Below are 19,301 nucleotides of genomic sequence, written 5' to 3' on the forward strand. Positions count from 1 at the left end.
TAAAAAAAAACTATGAAAATTCACGTCAGCTGAGGAGCCAGTCCTCCAGGTTCCTTGCCAAGGGCTGGAAAATAAGAAACCCCTTTGGCAAAAATGGTCAATATTTTGACCAAAATCTGAAAGTCTTTAGAAACTTCCCTGAGATCTGCATGAAAATAAGGAGAGCCTGTAACCCAAAGCAGCCCCTAGCGCAGTGCTGGGAACATGTGTACAGGAGTTTTAGGTTATTCCGGTAAAAATCCAGGCATGGAAATTTTCATAGTGGGGATTATGACCCTGTATTTCCTCCCCATGGGAATTTTGACCACAAATTCCAACCAGGAATTTCCTTAACTAACCTGACATGTCCCCACAGAGACCTGTCATTTCAGCAAACTGCTCCTTCCAACCAAAAATATCTTGCTGAAAATTTTTCAGACAAATTTATTCTATACACATGATTACTCAGAAGTCATATTATTATATGAGACATTTTAGCAGATGCTTATTAAAAAAAAAAAAAGGTCTTTTCCACAAATCAGACTGCCCCAGGTTAATACAAAACATGATTATAAACTGATTTTATTAAACTAATTCAAAGGACTGAGTGGACTTTTTCATTTCAGTTTAAACCAGCTCAATTTTGTTCTGTTTTAATATGATTAGGAACCTGCCATGTTCAAATAGAAATCAGAGCACCGAAACGGGGTAGCCAAATTGCTGCCAGCCTGGGTGATGATAAGGCTGATTCAATCAATGCTGATAACAGCCAAGGGTCATCCATGTCCCTTCTGAAGGTCCCTCCAGGATTAAGGCATGCATGCATTGGGAAGGATATTACTCTTTATTTAGTACAAATTTTAACATATAACTAATATAATAATAACCTAAATGCAAATAAATATAATTAAACTGGAAAGACATCCGTATTACCATTAAGAAAAAGTCATTTATATCTTTTTTTTTTTAATCTCTAGGTGGGATCCCATGTTTCCAGTAAAATTCTTCCTCCTCCAGCTAATTCTACTTGGCAGGATGGGTTGAAATATCAATGCTGGGCCCATCCTATAAATTCCTCTCATTGAAGAGAAGCTATCGGGTATGCTTCAAATTCATCTGAAGGACCCAGAAATTCTCCATCGATTTCAACAAGCTTTGGCTCAAGCCTTTAATGCCCTGTAGCTAGCTTTACAATGCAAGACGGACTGGAAGGGTTTTCACTGATAAGCCTTCTAACAACAGTCACTATGCATTTCCCAAACAAATGTGCTGAAAAAGAGTCAGAGAAATAGTCACATAATTGTTGATAAAATAACAACAACAAAAAAAGGCACAGGAAATATTTGTTATCCTTATTTATTTGATAAAGAAACATAATAAATTTGAATTTTTCCAGGTACAAACAGCTTAATAAGTCCTATGATATTGGCTGATATTTTCCTTGCTCTTTTCGTAGCTTAAGTGATTCATGTGGTAGCCATTATTGAACAAATCAACCGAAAAAATGGCAGCACTCACCATGCTTATAGACAGTGTGGGCCAACTATGGAGCTAGTGTCTTTAACTAAATCACTGCACCCGGAGGCTGTGTCATTGCTAGATTCGGATCAGCATCTCCATTAATAAAGATCTGCAAGTGAGGTTATTTGAAGTTTTGGAGGGGAGTTCTGCATACCACACAAAGATACCATTCCCTCCTCAGCTCTAAAGAAATGTGCCCCAAAACAATAGAAAACCCAATAGAAAACCAACCTTCCAGTTACAAAGGTTTTGAAAGTAATTTACAATTCCATTTTAGAAAGTTGCACTGTAAACATCTATAGTTAAGACCCTCTTTCAGATTTTTTTTGCATTGTGGTTTTTTTTTTTTTACAGGTTTTTGGGTAGAAGACAGAACCATTTGTAATTGCATCAGTACTGTAGGGTCTCACAGCAATGACAATAAAATGTTCAACGCAAGGGTGAAATGATCAGAGGAAGAGCTCTTCTCTCATATAATCAGTGACCAGCTAATCGTCCCATTACATCCTGTTCATTACTGGGTCTGACTCTTAATAATAATAATAATAAGTTGAATATTTTCTAACAGAACTTAAAAATAATTAAAATATTTTTAAAAGAGTATGATCAACACCGCACTGCTGAGCACAGGCTGGCTTTTTCCTTAGGAGGTTTTGAACAGTTTATACTGAACGTGAAAAAATCAGATAAGAAATGCTCCTTTTTCTTAGTATTTTTCCCTCTTTTTTTATTCTAAAGCTTTGAAAGGAAAATAATTTTACCAGTTGTCAGCCAATAAATGCTTATTCAGCAAGTAATGAATGCACTATTTCCTAATTAAATAGTTTCATTATAGGCAGCAGCTCGTTGCTAATGATCAATAGATCCCATTGAGAAGAAAACATTTTAATCAGTAAGTTGTGTCCTCTGAGTGTCAGCCACTCTATAAAATCACAAGATACATATATATGTATAGGTATATGTATATGTGTGTGTGTGTATATATATATGCATATAAATATAAAAATCGCATACTCTTTCTGGGTGATATGTACAGTCAGAATAACATTACAGCATAAATACACAGGGAATCTGTTTAAAGTTTCTCTAATTTGAGAAGCTTTGAGTAATTCTGTTTTTTGGAGGGGGGTTGGAGTGGGGAGGGAGGAAAGAATAAAGAGTATTTTCACTTTAGGGAACGCAGAGTAGTTCCCTGAAGTTAGAATCTAATTACATACAAGATTTAAAGGCAACAAACTCCCCAGAGGAACAGCCCTATGTTATACACCATAGACATGGGGTTAAAAGGGCAAAAGAGCATGATTATAATAATACTTATATAGTACGTTTCATTCTCTTATAGCACTTTGCAACCAGAAAGTCTTACAACACCCCTGTGAGGTAGGTAAGTATTATTATCCCCATTTTACAGATGGGTAAACTGAGGCACAGATAGGTTAAATTATTTGCCTAAAAATCATGTAGTAAGAATCAGGAATAGACCCCAGGAGTCCTGATGGCAAATCCTCTGAATTATCTGGTAGACCACTCTCAAGTGAATGCCTGAGACACCTCTCAATGAATGGAGAGAATATATTAGCCCATATTTACATGGATACATCGTCATCCTTTTGACATGTTGTCTTTACATATTCTGACTTATTTAGAGGAAAGATAACAATGGCCATAGATAAACTTCACTGTAACATGTTGCTTTAATTCTTGTTGCCAACCCCATGTGGATTTTGACTCCTTTACAGCCTAGGATGTAACAATGTCAATGACAATACACCTTAAATACATTCTTGATATCTTTGCTTCTCCAAGGTGAAAAGCACAATTACTCTTCCTTAAAGTGCAATGGCTCATTACAGAAATCTCAGGATTTTCCATGAAGTCCCACCAAACCCAAATACAAACAGTCTGAAGGTGAAAAAGAAAGAACTTGTCTGTAATGACGGACTTGTCTCTATATTCCATAAATACCTTCTCACATTCTATCGAGGCTGAAAGTTTAGTAATAAATAATAATCTATGTTAGCGTGTAAAACCTCTAATACTTTTCTACAGCCACACATCACCTTTCACCCCGTTGTCATTTCTTTGGTCTGAAGCTGATGGATACATCAGCTGTAAATATTCCGTTGCCCACAGGAATGAGGATATTTCTATTTTCTAGTAGATGCTTTTTATTGGTTCCTGTACTTCTTGTCCTTCCCCAGTAATCCAGCTGTTCCATCTGAGAAAATGAAAGATGGACACTGACTAGAAAGGATTCAAAACTTCAAAATTTATATATAGATCCAGAGGCAATTCCTTTCCCACATTCTTAATGACACTGTCACAGCCATTCTGCATGGCCCAGTTGGCATTGTATTTAGTAGTAGTAGTAGTAGTAGTGTATTTTTGGAGTAATATTGATGCACAGAGTTTCCAATAAGGCTGCTTAGCTCAGTGTTCCTGGGGAAAAGGTAACCTATCCCACTACCTTAAGAGAAACTTTGCCAGCGTAGACGGTGCTTGGGGGCACTACACACAAACGTGATGCACTACTTCTATGGCGAGTTTGATTGCGATATTCAAAGCAGATTCTTGAAACATACTAAAAAATTAGTCCTTTTATTAACAGTTTACAAACAGAAACCATTACTTTCTAGTTTCCTGAAGGGTAGAACAAGCCATTTCTCTCATTATTTTGACGTCATTTCCTTCTCTGTTTTTTTGTATTTCTGCTGATAAGCAGTTGCAAGTCCCAGAGGGAGGGCTTAATGTGATAAACAGGTAAAATGTTGCTAATTTGATAGTTTACTTTGCAAAAACTTTCCTCTTCAAACGATGGGGATCCCACAAGTTCCTATTACCTTGACTCAGAGTTCATCATGAAGAGTGTAAGGATCATTAATCTCCATGGAAAAAGAGACTTTTTTTTAAGTAAAAAAATATCAAATATAATAAATTTATGAAAGACCATTCACAACATATACAGTAAGTGTTACATTTTGCTACAGCAGCTGTGATTTTTTTTTTTTCTTTTTAGAATGCAAGGTCATACATCGTCATAAGTAAACACACTAGTATGAGTAAGACCTTAAATGAATGTATACAGCCAGGCTTTGTCTGTGGATTAGATATACACTGTGTTTACTGTTTTACAGTCTAGCATATTCATATTCACACCATTGATATAACAGCTATGACCCTGCAAAGATTCTTCCTGTGTATATATAAATATAAATATTGAGCCAAGTCAAAAAGAGCAGGGTCAAAGGTTATATGATTTATTAGACTCCTGAAGTTAAGGGTAAAAACTCCATTGTTTCTTTTGCAACTAAGGTTTAATAAGAAGGCTGCTTCAATCGTTGTGTAGTTACAGCATTACATTCTGTAAACAATATTTTAAAGCATTCTAAGCAAACATTTAAACGATTGATTCCTTATCCCTGTCTGGCGAGAGCAGACAATCTATAGCCTCATTGCTTTTGCTCGAGTCCGTCATCTTCAGTTGGAGATTATCACTCGTACCTCTGGTGACGCTGTCGTAGGATGGAGGGAAAGACGTGGAGGACAGAGTTTCTGATTTGTCTATTGGCCTGCCGTAGTTTTCGTTCATCATGAACGCAATAAGACCCTCCTTCTCGGGTGCATCGTCCTCGAGGATGCTGCTGTCAAAAGTTCTGTGCCGGTACAAGTAAGATGCCTGCTTCATGGAGCGCCGAAACAAATGTCTCCTGTAGGCCCGCTGGATGACGATGGCAGAGACCTCTTCTTGCTTCCGTCTGAGAGTTGTTGTAATTGGTTCATAAGAGATCTTAGATGGATTCGCTGCCATGAACTTTTCTTCCATCTGTATTTTAAGGGCATCCATCTCTCCGGATTCTCCTAGCACCCTTTTTGTAAAAGCAAACAAAATATCCAAGCAATGGATCCTGTCTCCACTGACCATGGGCAGGTCCATTGCTATGAGTTTGATTTTGTTTGGTTTTGCTATGCGCAAAGGTTCTGACAGTGCATCTGCAAAGTCTGAAAGTGCAGAATACTCAATAAACTGAGTGGCTTCAGGGTCAAACTTCTCCCAGATTTCATAGAACATATCAAAATCATCCTCGCTTAGAGGCTCTGTACTTTCCTCAGTGGCTACACTGAAGTTCTCTAAAATAATGGCTATATACATGTTTACAACAATGAGAAATGATATAATGATATAAGTAACAAAGAATAAAATCCCTACAGCAGGGCTCCCGCAGTCTCCCTTCGAACCATTCGCATTCGGTAGGTTTGGGTCGCAATACGGTGGTCCAGTGTTTAAAATAGGGTTGAGAAGACCATCCCAGCCAGCTGACGTTGTGATTTGGAAGAGACAGAGCATGCTGTTAGCAAAGGTTTGGAAGTTGAACATGTCATCAATCCCATGCTCCTTCTTAACGTAGGCAAAGTTAGCCATGCCAAAAATGGCATAAATGAACATGACCAGAAAAAGCAAGAGGCCAATGTTGAACAGAGCAGGTAGGGACATCATTAAGGCAAACAGGAGAGTTCGAATTCCTTTGGCTCCCCGGATGAGTCTTAGGATCCGGCCAATACGAGCCAAGCGAATGACTCTGAAGAGTGTGGGAGAGAAGAAGTATTTCTGAATGATATCAGAAAGTACGGTGCCTTGAAAAGAAGAGAGACAAATGGCAAGTTAGTACATGGGAAAGAATCCCAGGCTTCCCTTTAAAGCTATCAATCAGGATTATGGACAAAATTAATGAAAAGTTCCCCAGATTGGAAAACCCATGATTAGGGGAATGGCATTGACGTTAGTGTTTTCATGCCCATTTAATCCATGCAAACTTTGTTGAGACTATGAGCAAAGTTGTCAATGGTAGTGGCATTTTTATTAAGGGAAAGCTTGTCTATTGGGAATAAGAAACCAGGATCAGCTCAGACAGGACCCAGATGTCTGCAGCTTTTGGTCATGACCCACCTGAGAAGTTTATCTGCAGTGCAGCTGGTCAGAATTTTTCTGATATGACAGTATTTTTGTCTGTAAAATGTTGGACGCTGGTGAGCTGGGCCTGTTTTTCTGAGCCACCACCAGGATGGTGCAGGTTTCTACTGGAAATCCACTTGGTTGGTTGGTTGGTTGCTTATTAATTTTTCCAGTTTCCCTGATGGGCTGGGAGGGAACTAAGGGCTCAGATTGTACTAGCAAGCAAATGAGCTCACACCCCTGTAGCTAAACTCTTCCTGCAGAAACAGAGCAGCTTGGTTCAGATTGTCTAATACCAACAGTCCCTGGCTGCACTGAGCCGTGCCCAGCTCATGTTTCCCAGCCCAGCCTAGGGGAGGGCTTACTGGCATGGCCTAAGTCCTCTTAGACGCTGAAACAACCTGGTTGATCACGAGGCAGAACTATGACCAACGTGAGAGCTCTGGTTAACTGGCTGCTACAGGCATATCCAGAGCATCCATCATCAAAGTTCTGATGGCAGCTGCATGGTAGTCATGCTCCCTGGGTGACCCAAATCTCTGAAATCCAGGTAGTCTTGGCTGATCCAAGGCCCCAAAGCACAGGCTGCTCTCTGGTTCCTGGTGACCTCCTGCATTGGAACATTGCAGGCTCCCTGGTCCACCAGAGAGAATTTAGAGCAACAGGAGCAACAGTCAGTGAGGAGATGGGTCTGTTTTCCTAACATGACACTTTTTCATTCACCTATTCCCGCCTTCAAAATGTAAACTTTTTTGGATGAGATGAATTTCTGACTTCCTTCTGCTCACTGGATCAGTTGATCATCTTCCAGTTGTTACTTTATTTTCAACTTCAATGAAAACTCTTTTGTCAGGATTTCAGATCCATGTTTGACCTGTACTTCTGTAGCACCTAATATACGATCTCTGGTTGGGGCTGCAGGACAGCAAATTAACAATAAAACCGTATCTCTCTGTTTTGTCCCTTGGGTAGATGAGGGTGTGGAGCTCCAGTGACAACAGGGCTGAGAACAGCCAAACTCACTGCAACTGCCCTGAAAGGCTATTTATTACTGATGTAATAAAAAGTAAATAGCAAAACAATAGCAATCTGCATGTGCCCTTTTCATATGTCTTTTTTACTTCTCTGTCTTTGGCCATTGTGCTGAACTGGGCTTAAGTGTATGGTTCGAGTTCTGGACCACGTTTTATTACCATGAATCATTAAGTGTACATTGAAATCAATAGTGTAGTGTGATAAATCTCATCATTTTGCTGATCACACAAGTTATTGTTAGGCACTATTATGTTGTATCATTTAAACATTAAAAAATATGCTTAGGATCCAACTGCCTGAGTTGAAGGTGTATTTTATAGCATGAAGCCTTCAACTTTGTCTAATTAAATTTATGTCTGCCTTTTTAACTTTGGAGTTTGGGTGAAAATCCAGGTTCACCTACCTACGATAGACAGAATCACGACGACAAAGTCAAATATGTTCCAGCCATTGGTGAAGTAGTAGTGTCTCAGGGCCAGCATTTTGAAGATGCATTCCCCAGTGAAGATGGCAACAAAAAGCATGTTGATTTTATGGAGAATGTTCACTTTTTCTTGACTTTGGTCATCTGTTTCCACCATCATGGTAACCATGTTAAGGCAGATGAGAATCATAATGGAGACATCAAAGGCTTGTTTTGAGACAACATCAAAAATAAAACCTTGGTATTTGTTCTAGAGGGAAGGAGAAGATTTAGTTAGGAATTTTGAACCATGTCAAAATGCTCATGTCCTGATTGATGAGAAAGTAGAGGAAAATAGACAATATACATGCTGCTTCTGACTGGAACTTCATAAACTTAAAAATGACAATGAATGGTTGTATGATAGAGTTTTCAAGTTTATTTACTCCTAATGCTTCTTGAAACTACTGAAAAAAGACCCTGGCCTGGGGCCGTGAATTCATTCAATGCAGGCATGTGGCCACTGGCATATGTAAATTGGGTTTTTAGTCAATATTGCAGAACAGTGGCAATTTTGTACCAGAGGTCACTGGACTTGCAAATATTGTCCAAAATAAAAAAAATTAAATCCTAAGTGTCTTTCATCTGGGTGTGATCACCCTTCCTTACACTGGGAAATTGAATTGCATTTATTCTATTAAATAAATAAATATTCAGCTGTTACATAAAGTTCAACTGAATTATGCCATTCTTACCAGTGGCCTTGGGATTGGCTTTTGAGGTTTCTTAGATCCCAGCTTTTTCATTGCGTTATAATACTTTTTCTGTTCTTCTGTCATAAAGATGTCCTGGCCACCTAAGTATAGGGTAAGAACAAAGCTATTACTTTTGATGAAAAGAGCTCCACTGCCCCCATCCCACGTTCAGGGCTGCATCCTCTTGTATTTTCTTATTTCCCTCTTCATGTAGCTTTCATCAAAATATCTAAGAAGGGCCTGATGGGATGCAGTGCTGGGAGCTGCTTATCCCTTGGAGGCGAAGGCAGGAGACAGCAGCGCAGGCAACCAAGGAGGAGCAAGACTTGGATTCTGCCTGCAGAATCCAGGGTGAGAGGGGAAAGCAGAAGGACTTCAGCCCTTTGTTTAGAGCCTACGAAGCAGCGAGAAACACAGCGCTCAGGCCAGGCTGCTCGCCCCTGACCCTGCCTGCACCCTGGGGCAGGGAGGCGATGGGTTGAGGAGAAGGGGTCGCACGGCTGTGAGGGTCGGTGGTGTTCGTGCATGGGGACACCAGGGTGGTCTGCGCCTCTGTGGGAGGGTTTGTGCCAGAGATCGCGTCTGCACGGAGCTGCTTCACTGCTTTCTGTGGGGAATATAAACCCCCAGCCTGTATTTTCAGGGTGCTCAGCTTATAGGGGCATGAGGGGCTGCTACAGCTGTGCTTTTGTAGAAGTCCTGCAAGGTGGCTTCTGTGGCTGTTCTGCCAAGGCTAATCTCGAGGCTAATGTGGCAAAGCTCATAAATCTATCCCTTGCCCTGGTCTCTGCAGCAATCACAAGGCGATGTGTAGCATATGCACTACTTATCTTTTTCTTTTGTTGGTTAAAATTGTCAATGATGACACCAATGAAGAGGTTCAATGTGAAGAAAGACCCAAAGATGATGAAAATCACAAAGTACAGGTACATGTATAAATTACACTCCCATTCGGGCTGCTCCTCACACTGAAAAGGGAAAAAGTGAAAATGTGAAAATGCCACCATCTCTGCACATATCAAAATATTAATGCAGTTAAAGGAAAACTGTCCATTGACAATAAAGATTATGAAACAGGAAAAACAGTGTAACTCCCACTAGCAGAGTCAACGCTCCTTGGTCTCTGTTTGAAGTTTACTACTGGCAGCTGCAATGCCACGGTCATTTTGGCTTCGTTTCACAGTGCTGTCATTGCGATCACACCGCTCCAGAAAGTGCAACTTCAGAACAAATCCTATAAAACATCCTCAGTCTGAATCCAGAAGGGGAAAAGAATCCATTTTATGATAAACCCTAATCTTATATGAACTAATGATAGTTATAAAAAGCAAAAGTATGATCGCAGTATAATTAAATGCTACTGAAAAACACTGTATTTAGAAGTACAATTTTTCTTTTATGAAGGGTGGAAATGAATACGATCTCTTGCTGAAGAACTGAGCAATGCAGTCCGATAGCCTCAAATCACATATACCACATCTGGCAAAAATGCTCAGCTTTGCCCCAGTACCTCCAGGTATCTAACCAAGATGCCAGAAGCTCGCATTTCCCTAAATGCTGTCTTTTCTCATGTGTAACCCATGCATTTCAGTCAGCGGCAAGGAGGATACACACACGTGTACACGTAGTACAAGAATTAATAAACAACATAAGCTACGTTATGCAAAGGTAATTCTTTGTGCCTGTGATGCCATGAGGTTTTTCCACCTCTTATTCCTCCATGTAAGGTTCAGCTCCCTATTACTCAGTTCAGCCTGTCAAATCCCCAGTGCCATATAGCTACCTCAAAAATTAACAGTAAGTTAACAGTAAAATTACCAGTAAGTAAGTGTGATCTTGTTCCTTTAATATTATTAAAAGAAGGAAAAGAGACAACAGGTCCTTCAATAAAAAATAAACAAACCACATGTGATGCAGCAAGGGAAATGCCTTTTTTTTTTTTTTTTTCTGGAAACCTGAAAGCTGACAGGATGCAGGTAAGAACTGGGCAGTCACCAGCACCCAGAGCTCCTTCCCTGCCAGGAGCTCCTCCAGCCTCCTTGAGTGGAGCTGCTGGTTGCAGAGAAGAAACTTGCTCAACACGAAGATAGAGGAAGGGTTGAGTATGTGCGTTACAGGGGAATGTAATTTAAATGCAGTGCTTTTTAAGAGGTTCTATTATCAGAAGTTAGATCCTTGGAAAATATGGCAGTCAACAGGGAGAGTGGAAGAAAGAGAGAGGACAATTTCGGTTTTCGGTAGACTTAACCCCACCCTGGAGGTGCCTCTCTGTGCTGGGAACTTTGCATTATGAATAGATAGATCCGTTGTGTAGAACTGAGGGCTACACTTGTTTTAATCTCAGGGTCGTGATGCTTCAGTAGCAGGTGCAAAAATTGAAGGTCTGCAACAGTCTCAACCAGGGTAAGACAGGCACTGGCAACCTGCATGTGTGTGTGTGTTGTTGTTGTCGAACACCATGAATGCTGGAAAAGTCAATGCAAAAGGAAATGATTCGTTTCCTTGTAGTGACCTACCTCTCGTGAATCCACTGCTGCGTACATAATATCCATCCAACCTTTAAATGTGGCCTGAAAAAAAACCCCACAAAATACATAATTAAGCATATTAAGTAAGTATGTCTTGAAATGATATCATCTCTGTGATGAGTTTTCAAAATGCAATGTTGAGCATGTTCTTCACAGTTAATGAATTGCCTCTCCTTTAAAGCAATATGTATTCATGAGTTTATGTTCATTTAGATACTTAAAATCATTCCAGAACGGTTTTCCCCCAGATTCTCTCATTCACGTTTTCTGATTTTCTGCACTTGTAGGGATAAAACAGAGGTTTTTAAAAGAGATTTTGAAAAGGGGAGAAAACACAGCAATTAAATCTTTGGAAGATTTGACCTTAAGAATTTGAAGTAATGAAGAGATACAGCTACACAGGACAACTCAGTGCTGTCCTGCACACATCTCAGACCAGGTGAGAGGGATCCGGTCCGCATCGCTTGTTCAGACTGACAGGCAGCGACTACGCTGTAGGATCCCGCTGAAGCTTGGATTCTGCCCTCTTTTAAAAGAGGGTAAATCAAGGCAATGTTAAAGCCCAGGGAGCTGCATAAATCACAGCTGACTTGAAAGGAGCAAAGGCAATTGGCATCTGCTGTGAGCCTGGCCCTGGAAACTCAATCTGCTTTACTGTTCGGATATTATTTTTTTTTCAAATCAGGGTTTTAAATTCTTTTTTAAAATTATTTAAACAAGGAGGGATTCTACAGACGTCAGTGTCTCTTACTGGAACCTGCAATGGAGAAAGGGCAGTGACAACACTCCTAGGAGAAACACATAGAAGTGACTTTTACTATTTTGTAGCAAAACCACGACTCTCTGCTCTCACTATATGCCTCTCATTAGATGCAGCCTTATGCCAAACATACCTGGCATTAGGTCTGACTCTGGCTTAAGTCACATTGCCTTTATATTAGTTCTCTGGGGTTGTTTCTCATTTGACTTCTGACCCATTTAGACTTACCCTGGATTTAAAATCAGTGTGAGCAGATAATGAGGCATTTTTAGGTCTATTCATTTAATCAGATTTACAGTAGCATGTACAAAAGATCCACACTCAATATTTTTTGCATCCTGCTGACACTTAGGTTGAATTTTCTCCTGGTCTGTAAGCATGCAATTCCAGATAACACTAATAGGATTTTGGCCAGTCATTCCCAGGAGAAACTCAGACATTTGTGTTGAGCTAGGTACATCCAGCGGTTTTAGAAATGCTCCATTATACATCCTGTATTATTAAATTAAATCCTGGAGGTAACTCTGCCTTCCCATTTCCCTCTGAAGGCTACTGAGCCAAAGGAAAATGTCGTACAAGGGGTCAACCATATTTCTCATGAAAGTATTTATAAAATAATGTTTGAAAGGTTACATTCATTTTTATCTACTGGTTGAAAGAGATTAAACCCCCAAAATAAGAACCCTTTGGAAAATCTATTTCATGGTTCTGTGTATTAAAAAACACTTTGGTTGTAAAATGTTTACGTGAACGAACAGCAGTTTTATTGAAACAAATAGTTATTTGAACCTGTCATGTTGATCCTCCTTAACTGTTCTATTTTGTTCCTTTTTTGCTGTTCTCTTCCTAATCTGATGAAAGATTTTCTGGTGTCATTACAGTCTCTTGCAGCTTCCCGCTCAAAGTGCCATTCAGGAAGGGTGGACGGGATGAAACAAGAAATCTTTTCCCCGTGGCTCAAAACGATACGACCTTAGCCTGTACTTCTCTCCTACTTGGGAGGAAATCTTTTCTCTTGAGTAGCTGTTTTACCCCTCAACGTGTACCACACACATGAGAGACTACTGCGAGGCACAGTGGTTTATAGTGATGACAGATGATGAAGCGATCTGACAAAAATAAATATTAAGAGAACGAAGTACTGCGATTTTCTGGGTTTCCCAGTTGTCCAGAAGTAAGAGAATTAAAAATCTACAGGGCTTCTGGGAAGCTTCCCTAGACACTTCATCTGCAGAGGGTAAAAGGTACTGAGAATGAAAGAAATATAACGCTGGGGAAAGAAATTATTTATCTGGAATTAGTAACCACTTACACTCTGGATAAGGAAGTGACAAAATCTTCATGGGAGTGTTTGTGATATTATCCTGCCTGGAAGCTATCCAGAGAAACACCATTTTCTACTGAAACTGTCATGTGATGAGATTATCTACTGATAAACTCATCTTGGGATGGGATTACATTTTGTTATTTGACTGGTGGTTAGAGCTGCAATGCAGTAAATCGGTGGGGAGGAGGATAGGTGGGATGGCACTAGCTGCCCTCAAACCATTTATCGTATAACCGAACGGTGCCTTAAAATAAAACGAGCCTTTAAATCTGTGAGGGGGATTTTTTTTTCTAGAAAAAGACTCAATAGTGCAGTAAAAATGGCTGCTTTTGATGGCAGAAATACTGGTCTTCACATTTTTAAGACGTTTATTTAAGCATTACTGTTGGTGAGGGGAACTTCTTAAAGCTAAAACGGAGCCACCAACAGTACAGCCAAACTACACCTTTTTAAGGCGGCTATGCCAGCTCCACTATCTGCTGGCTTTTCTGTTGAATTTTTCAGTTTGTTCAATTCCATCATAGCAGCAATTGCACAATGAACTTTTTTAACGTTTGTTTTGCATTAAGACGTTGTGCTGGGGAGGGCACTACCGAGCATCGGACCCACCAGAGCTCCCCAGAGGTCTGCACTGCGCTGGGCTACGTGGGCTCCAAGGGCACTGCCTCTGCTCTCCTTGGATTTCCACCAGTAGTTCTTCATGAGAGTACTGCTTACTCCTGATCTTTGGACACATGGAGAAATCTACCCTGCTGCATCAATTTATGGTTTGTTCAGAAGCACAGATTTTTTTCACATTTTGCTTCCACGGTGAAAGTAAAATCTAGCATTACGGTTTACAGAAGTGCAAGAGATCATGTAGCTCAGTAACTTTAGACACACGCCGCCGTCTCATGACCATTTTGTAGCTGATTTATGAGCTCAGTCATGACTTTGAACCTGGCATGAGGGGTCGATTTAACTCTATAGCTCCTGATTGCTGTACTGTCTAGGAGCGCTTCTGTTATCTTCCCATTCCTTCTCTGGAGTCCCAGAGTGACAAAGAGTTGTAGGACATATTAGATGTAAGTCTGTTACTGTCTAAGGAGAACATTTCCAGGCAATCCAGATGCTGCAATGAGAGATCACTTGTTTTCTTGGTGTTCTTCAACAGCTTGTTAAAATTTCAAGATCCATTGCAAAAAAACACGTGGAGGCGATCACAACATGAAGGGAAGGATTCTGCAAGGGAAATGCAAAACTCCTACTGGAAATTTAAGATATTTCTTTGTTCAGCTCAAATACAGATTTACAGAGCATAGGTGCTACGATCTGCAAAGCAATTCTGGGAATATAGAAAAAGCATTACTGAAGCACTGGGTTGTAGCAATAATTTTCTCCTAATAGATTAGGGTGTTAAAGGTGTTAAATCCCCAGAAGAGTGAATCATCATTCTTGCAAATTAAAAAGTTGTGATAAGAAAGATCTTTTCCTCCCCATGAATGAGGCATTTCTCTTGCTTGCAGAGTGAGCAGAGACTACCTTCTATTTTAGCAATCTCTTGTGAGGCAGCACATTTGTGAGTTGGAGAAGCTTGAAACCTGGCTGACCACTTCACATGGATGTTTTCTCAGACGCATTAATTCAAAATGGCATCTTCAGAACAACATGATGGATCCTAAAGGAGGTAGTAAAAGCGCAGAGGATGCTTGAGGAAAGTTTCACGCAGTTCTCAACTACACTGTCAGAAAGTTTGCCTCTGGAGAGTAGTAAGCCTTGAAGTTTTCATGGTAGCAACTTTTCATTTCTTTCAAGGATGCTGTAGAAGTGAAGACAGAACATTAGGCAGACACATTTGTTTTACGTATTTCCATTTGGATTTTCAGACACATTCAGGCATCCAAAGGTAACTTCAGAGTCATTTAAAGAGTGTGTTGCAGCAGCTGAACATGACAACAGTCAAAAGACAAGTCCCACTTAAAAGCTCATATTTTTGATCCCGGAGGGTTTTAACCAAAATGCTTACCTCATCATTGCTACGCACTGTCGCAGCGTGCACAAAGATGGATTGGTGTGTCTGTCTCTTTAGGAGAGCTGAGCTGTTAGCTGATCCCCTGCGGTCCCGACGGTGGTTTGCCCATGAAATGCGACTCCACATGGAGGGTTATTTGGCCAGGAGCACCTGTAACCAACACTCCTCAGCTGGAGTCGGGCACAGGACAGCCAGATGTTTGGGCCCCTTCTCTGTGGGCGTCATCTTTACACTTTATTGCCTAAGGCTGTTGTTAGCAGCGGACAGAAGTGCTCCAGGTGCAGGATGAAAACTACAATCAGTCCCCTAATGGCATCTGGCTCCTGCCCTTCCTCCTGGAAGCAGGAGCCAGCAGCTGCCACGGAAGCGGAGCAAGGTTTTAGGGCTCCCTCATTTCCTGCCACAATCAGTTTGTCCAGCCCGCGCAGGCTGTACGTTTACAGCACTTCTTTTGTACTTCTGCAGCTGGAAGCCTACTTCTCTGCTACCCAACACAGGATCACAGTTTTGAAAGAAACCTGCAGGGTCATTGAGTCCATTTTCAGCTGGAAGAGAGCAGTACGAGACCGTCCCTTTGCAAACGTGCCGAGATCCACCTTACGACCAGTTATATTTTTGCTGCCACCACTGCTCCCAAGAGAAGGCAGTCCCACCTGCTGAATGCGACCAGTATCACCAGGGCCAAGTGCCCAGGAGCCGATACTGCAGAACAGAAGAGACTGCTTCAGGATATGCCTTAGGCAATGCCAATTTATGAAAAGTTGCAGATTTTTAGAAAGTTGGAGCTTGAGTCTTGTAGAAGAAATGGTGAAGGAATAACTACTATTCTGATGGAGTTTTTCACGAAGTAACCTAGGCAACTGTGATGAAGTCATGGAGGAGGTAAGAAGCTTCAGGTAAGGCACAGTATTTTTGTTCAAATGGTATTTGAAATTTTTGTTCAACTAGGTTGGATGTTTAAATAAAAGACAAAGAAAGCGCTATATAGAACAGAAAATCTAACGAAAGGCTTTCAAAGTGAATTAATCTAATCTACCCTGCATGAGTGAGCTGAATATCATAATTACATGCAAAAGATAAAAGCTCTTGCTGTCAGCAAGTTCAGCTTTATGTCATGGAAAGAACCAAAAGTGGTTGTGCCCATTCTAACCTTTCTGCTTTCCAGAGAGTATGACAGCAAAGAGTCGATGGACAGTGGTCAGAAGATCTCACACTCAAGTGTACGTGTACCAGGAACAGGGTACATAAGGATAAGCATTTTTACAATAAAGGAAAGCTACTTCATGAAGCTATTTCATGCATCTGTGTCAGAGAAAAAAAGATCTGGGAGAAAGCATATTTGCATCACGGGAAGGAGAAGGGCTGGCAGAATTGATGGGTACCCTACCACATTGCAAAGGGTGGATGTCTATATGTGACAACTGAATTGAGGTCCCACCATGCAAGTTTTTATCGCAGAAGCAGGGAAAGCCATTACAAGTGCTTCAAGACTATAACCTCACTGTCCAAGGATGTAACCAGTTTCATCTCTGCACACACAAAATGCAACGCAATAAACACTCCTAGTGCATATCCAGCCCTCGTCATCTCCAGGCTTCAGAACAAATTAGGAACAATGGAAGTAAGTGTCATTACCACTATTTCACATGGGGGCATCATAGAATTGAAACACAATGCAATCTGTCTAAAATCACTCAGCGGTCCAATGGCAGAGCCTGGACAAGAAGATGGAGTCTCCTGTAGCTCTATCCATTAGGTTGTGCTGCGTCACAACACAGTAAATCTCTGTGCATGCAACCTGTTCATCCATGTTTTACATTTGCTGCTGAAAAAGGTTGTAAAAGTGGTTTGTTTACTTCTGTCTTTATAGATCAAATATTGCCATCATCTTTGAACCTCAACAGCCTCTTCTCTGATATGGTCTCGCCACCTTTCCAGAGAGACCAGGCTGTATAGAGTTACAGCAACCTGATCACCACCAGGTTTCATAGTTAGGTTCAGTCTGACTCGTTACGTTTAGCAGGTGGAAACGAGGTGAGGAACCAGAATGAGAGGCACCAGTGTCCTTCCTGAACATGTCCATGGAAGGTGAGTAGAGGATTGTAAATTAAGATTCTTCTGTGACTCCAGTCTTATGCAATAACTTCAGCTGAGTAATTGACGGTACTGTAACTTCATTTTTTCCCAGCAGGGTATAGTGAAGTCCCAGGCAGTTCAGGAAGACCAGTGCACTCTGCATGAACATGGACATGACTTCCTGGACCATGACTTTTTGTTTCTGGAACTGAACTTTGTTCTGGATTACAATGACAAAATGGTCATTAATTCACCTCAATAGTGCAATCACCTCCCAGAGGACTACATTAGCGATGCACCAGAAACTCAAATTAAAACCAGAAGCTGCCATAAATATCTCTAGGCCAAATTAATACACCAAATATGTCATATTACCCTTGAGAAAAGGCATCCCTCTGATAGGTAAGGCTGAAAAACCCAGAAAATCATAGAGGTTAACCTGAGCCTTTAAGCTGATGATTTCAATGGGAACAAGCAACATTTGCCCATTAACTTAGTTTCTGGTGGTCACACTTACCACTTGTAGCAGAGCCAGGTACCCAGCACCAACATTATCAAAGTTAACTTTAACTTTCGTCCAGTAAAACGTGCCTGACACGTTATAGAGTATACAGTCACTCATGTTGTTAATGATTTTAGAGTCTAAAGGCATATCTCCTTCTGTCTTATTAATGCACTTCCCAAATTTCCCAGCAAACAGGTTCACTCCCATGATACTAAAGATAAGCCAGAAGATGAGGCAGACGAGCAGAACATTCATGATGGAAGGGATGGCTCCCACGAGGGCATTGACCACCACCTTCAGAGAAATGGGAGAGAAAAAAGCAGAATTAATGTCAGCACTTATACAGACACTTTGCTACCAAGCTGTTGTGCACCCTTGATTAACTAGGCTGAACCTTCACATGGTGACAGGTGAATAACTACAAACACCACCTAAGGAGCCAGACAACCATTAAAGACTTCACACATGATTATTTTTTTCCTTTTGTAGTTGAAGAGCTAATCTGTTGGCATCCCACCCATGAGATGGTGTTTTTTCAAGAGGAATCTTTTAATTCAGGAGCAATCTGCAAAGTCATCATGACCTCTCAGATCCTACTGGATAATACACTTCAGTCAAACCATCTCTAATAATCATACCATTAATTGGAAATGCCTGGGGTATATCACAGCGTCTCAAAATAGACCAAAAAAGATTCCGGAAATCTTCTACTGAACTCAGGCCTCCATAGTCCTTGGGATGTGAACCCTAGCTGTTACGAATTTTGCTTGTTTAAATAACAACTGAGACATACTGTACTAAACCACCTTCCTCTGCCTGCTCAGTATGCATGATTACAATGGTGAAACCATTCTAAATTAACAAAAAATGCATTATTTTTTTCTATGACATGCTGTAACGTTCCTACACACCAACCCTGGCAGGGCTGTAAAACCCTGTAAAACCATACATTTTCTGAGGGAAGCACGTTATCCCAAAATGTAGTTTTCCCCTTCCTGTGTCAGCAGATTTCTCCATATTCACAGCTTTTGGAGATGCTGCCATTGCGCAGCCCAGGCAAGGCTGACAGCATCGCTGCAAATCGCCACGCTGTATGAATTTGTCTCCATCTCTGCCTCATGCTTTGGAAATTAAAATCTGGTAGGCAGACGCTAAGCTCTTCCTCTTCTCCAGCTACATTTCTGAAACTGAGACAAGGTGATATTGATCCATAAAAATTAAATTTTATTCAATTGTGAATCTGATTATGGAAAATGTCAGCTCTTGTTTTCTCTCATATTAGTGTCCAATTTTCTGACAAGCTAATAATGTAACATTCGTTTCCCCATCATTTTTGCATTTCTGAGGAAGAAAAATACCCGGAAGAGTGAAACGGTTTTCATGCATGTATAGCAGCAGCTTAATCTACAATATACAATACAAAATTATGTAGATCTTTCAAAACGCAGAT

The 19,301-nt window shown here is 40.7% G+C and overlaps 1 protein-coding gene across 1 annotated transcript in view; it reads right to left on the bottom strand.

The window, feature by feature from the left end:
* Nucleotides 1-3,961: 3,961 nt before the first annotated feature.
* SCN5A (sodium voltage-gated channel alpha subunit 5) overlaps nucleotides 3,962-19,301 on the bottom strand; it is a gene marked incomplete at its 5' end in the record, with an annotated part of 185,797 nt that continues 170,457 nt past the window's right edge. Inside the window, 6 exons of the mRNA XM_082015636.1 lie at nucleotides 3,962-6,132; nucleotides 7,890-8,160; nucleotides 8,645-8,745; nucleotides 9,471-9,612; nucleotides 11,161-11,214; nucleotides 17,864-18,145. Of these exons, the coding sequence (XP_081871762.1) occupies nucleotides 4,898-6,132; nucleotides 7,890-8,160; nucleotides 8,645-8,745; nucleotides 9,471-9,612; nucleotides 11,161-11,214; nucleotides 17,864-18,145 (2,085 nt within the window). The 3' untranslated portion in view covers nucleotides 3,962-4,897. The remainder of the gene's footprint in view (nucleotides 6,133-7,889; nucleotides 8,161-8,644; nucleotides 8,746-9,470; nucleotides 9,613-11,160; nucleotides 11,215-17,863; nucleotides 18,146-19,301) is intronic.

This window comes from Phaethon aethereus, assembly GCF_964289735.1.
Source record: "Phaethon aethereus genome assembly, chromosome: 2".
NCBI classification, from domain to species: domain Eukaryota; kingdom Metazoa; phylum Chordata; class Aves; order Phaethontiformes; family Phaethontidae; genus Phaethon; species Phaethon aethereus.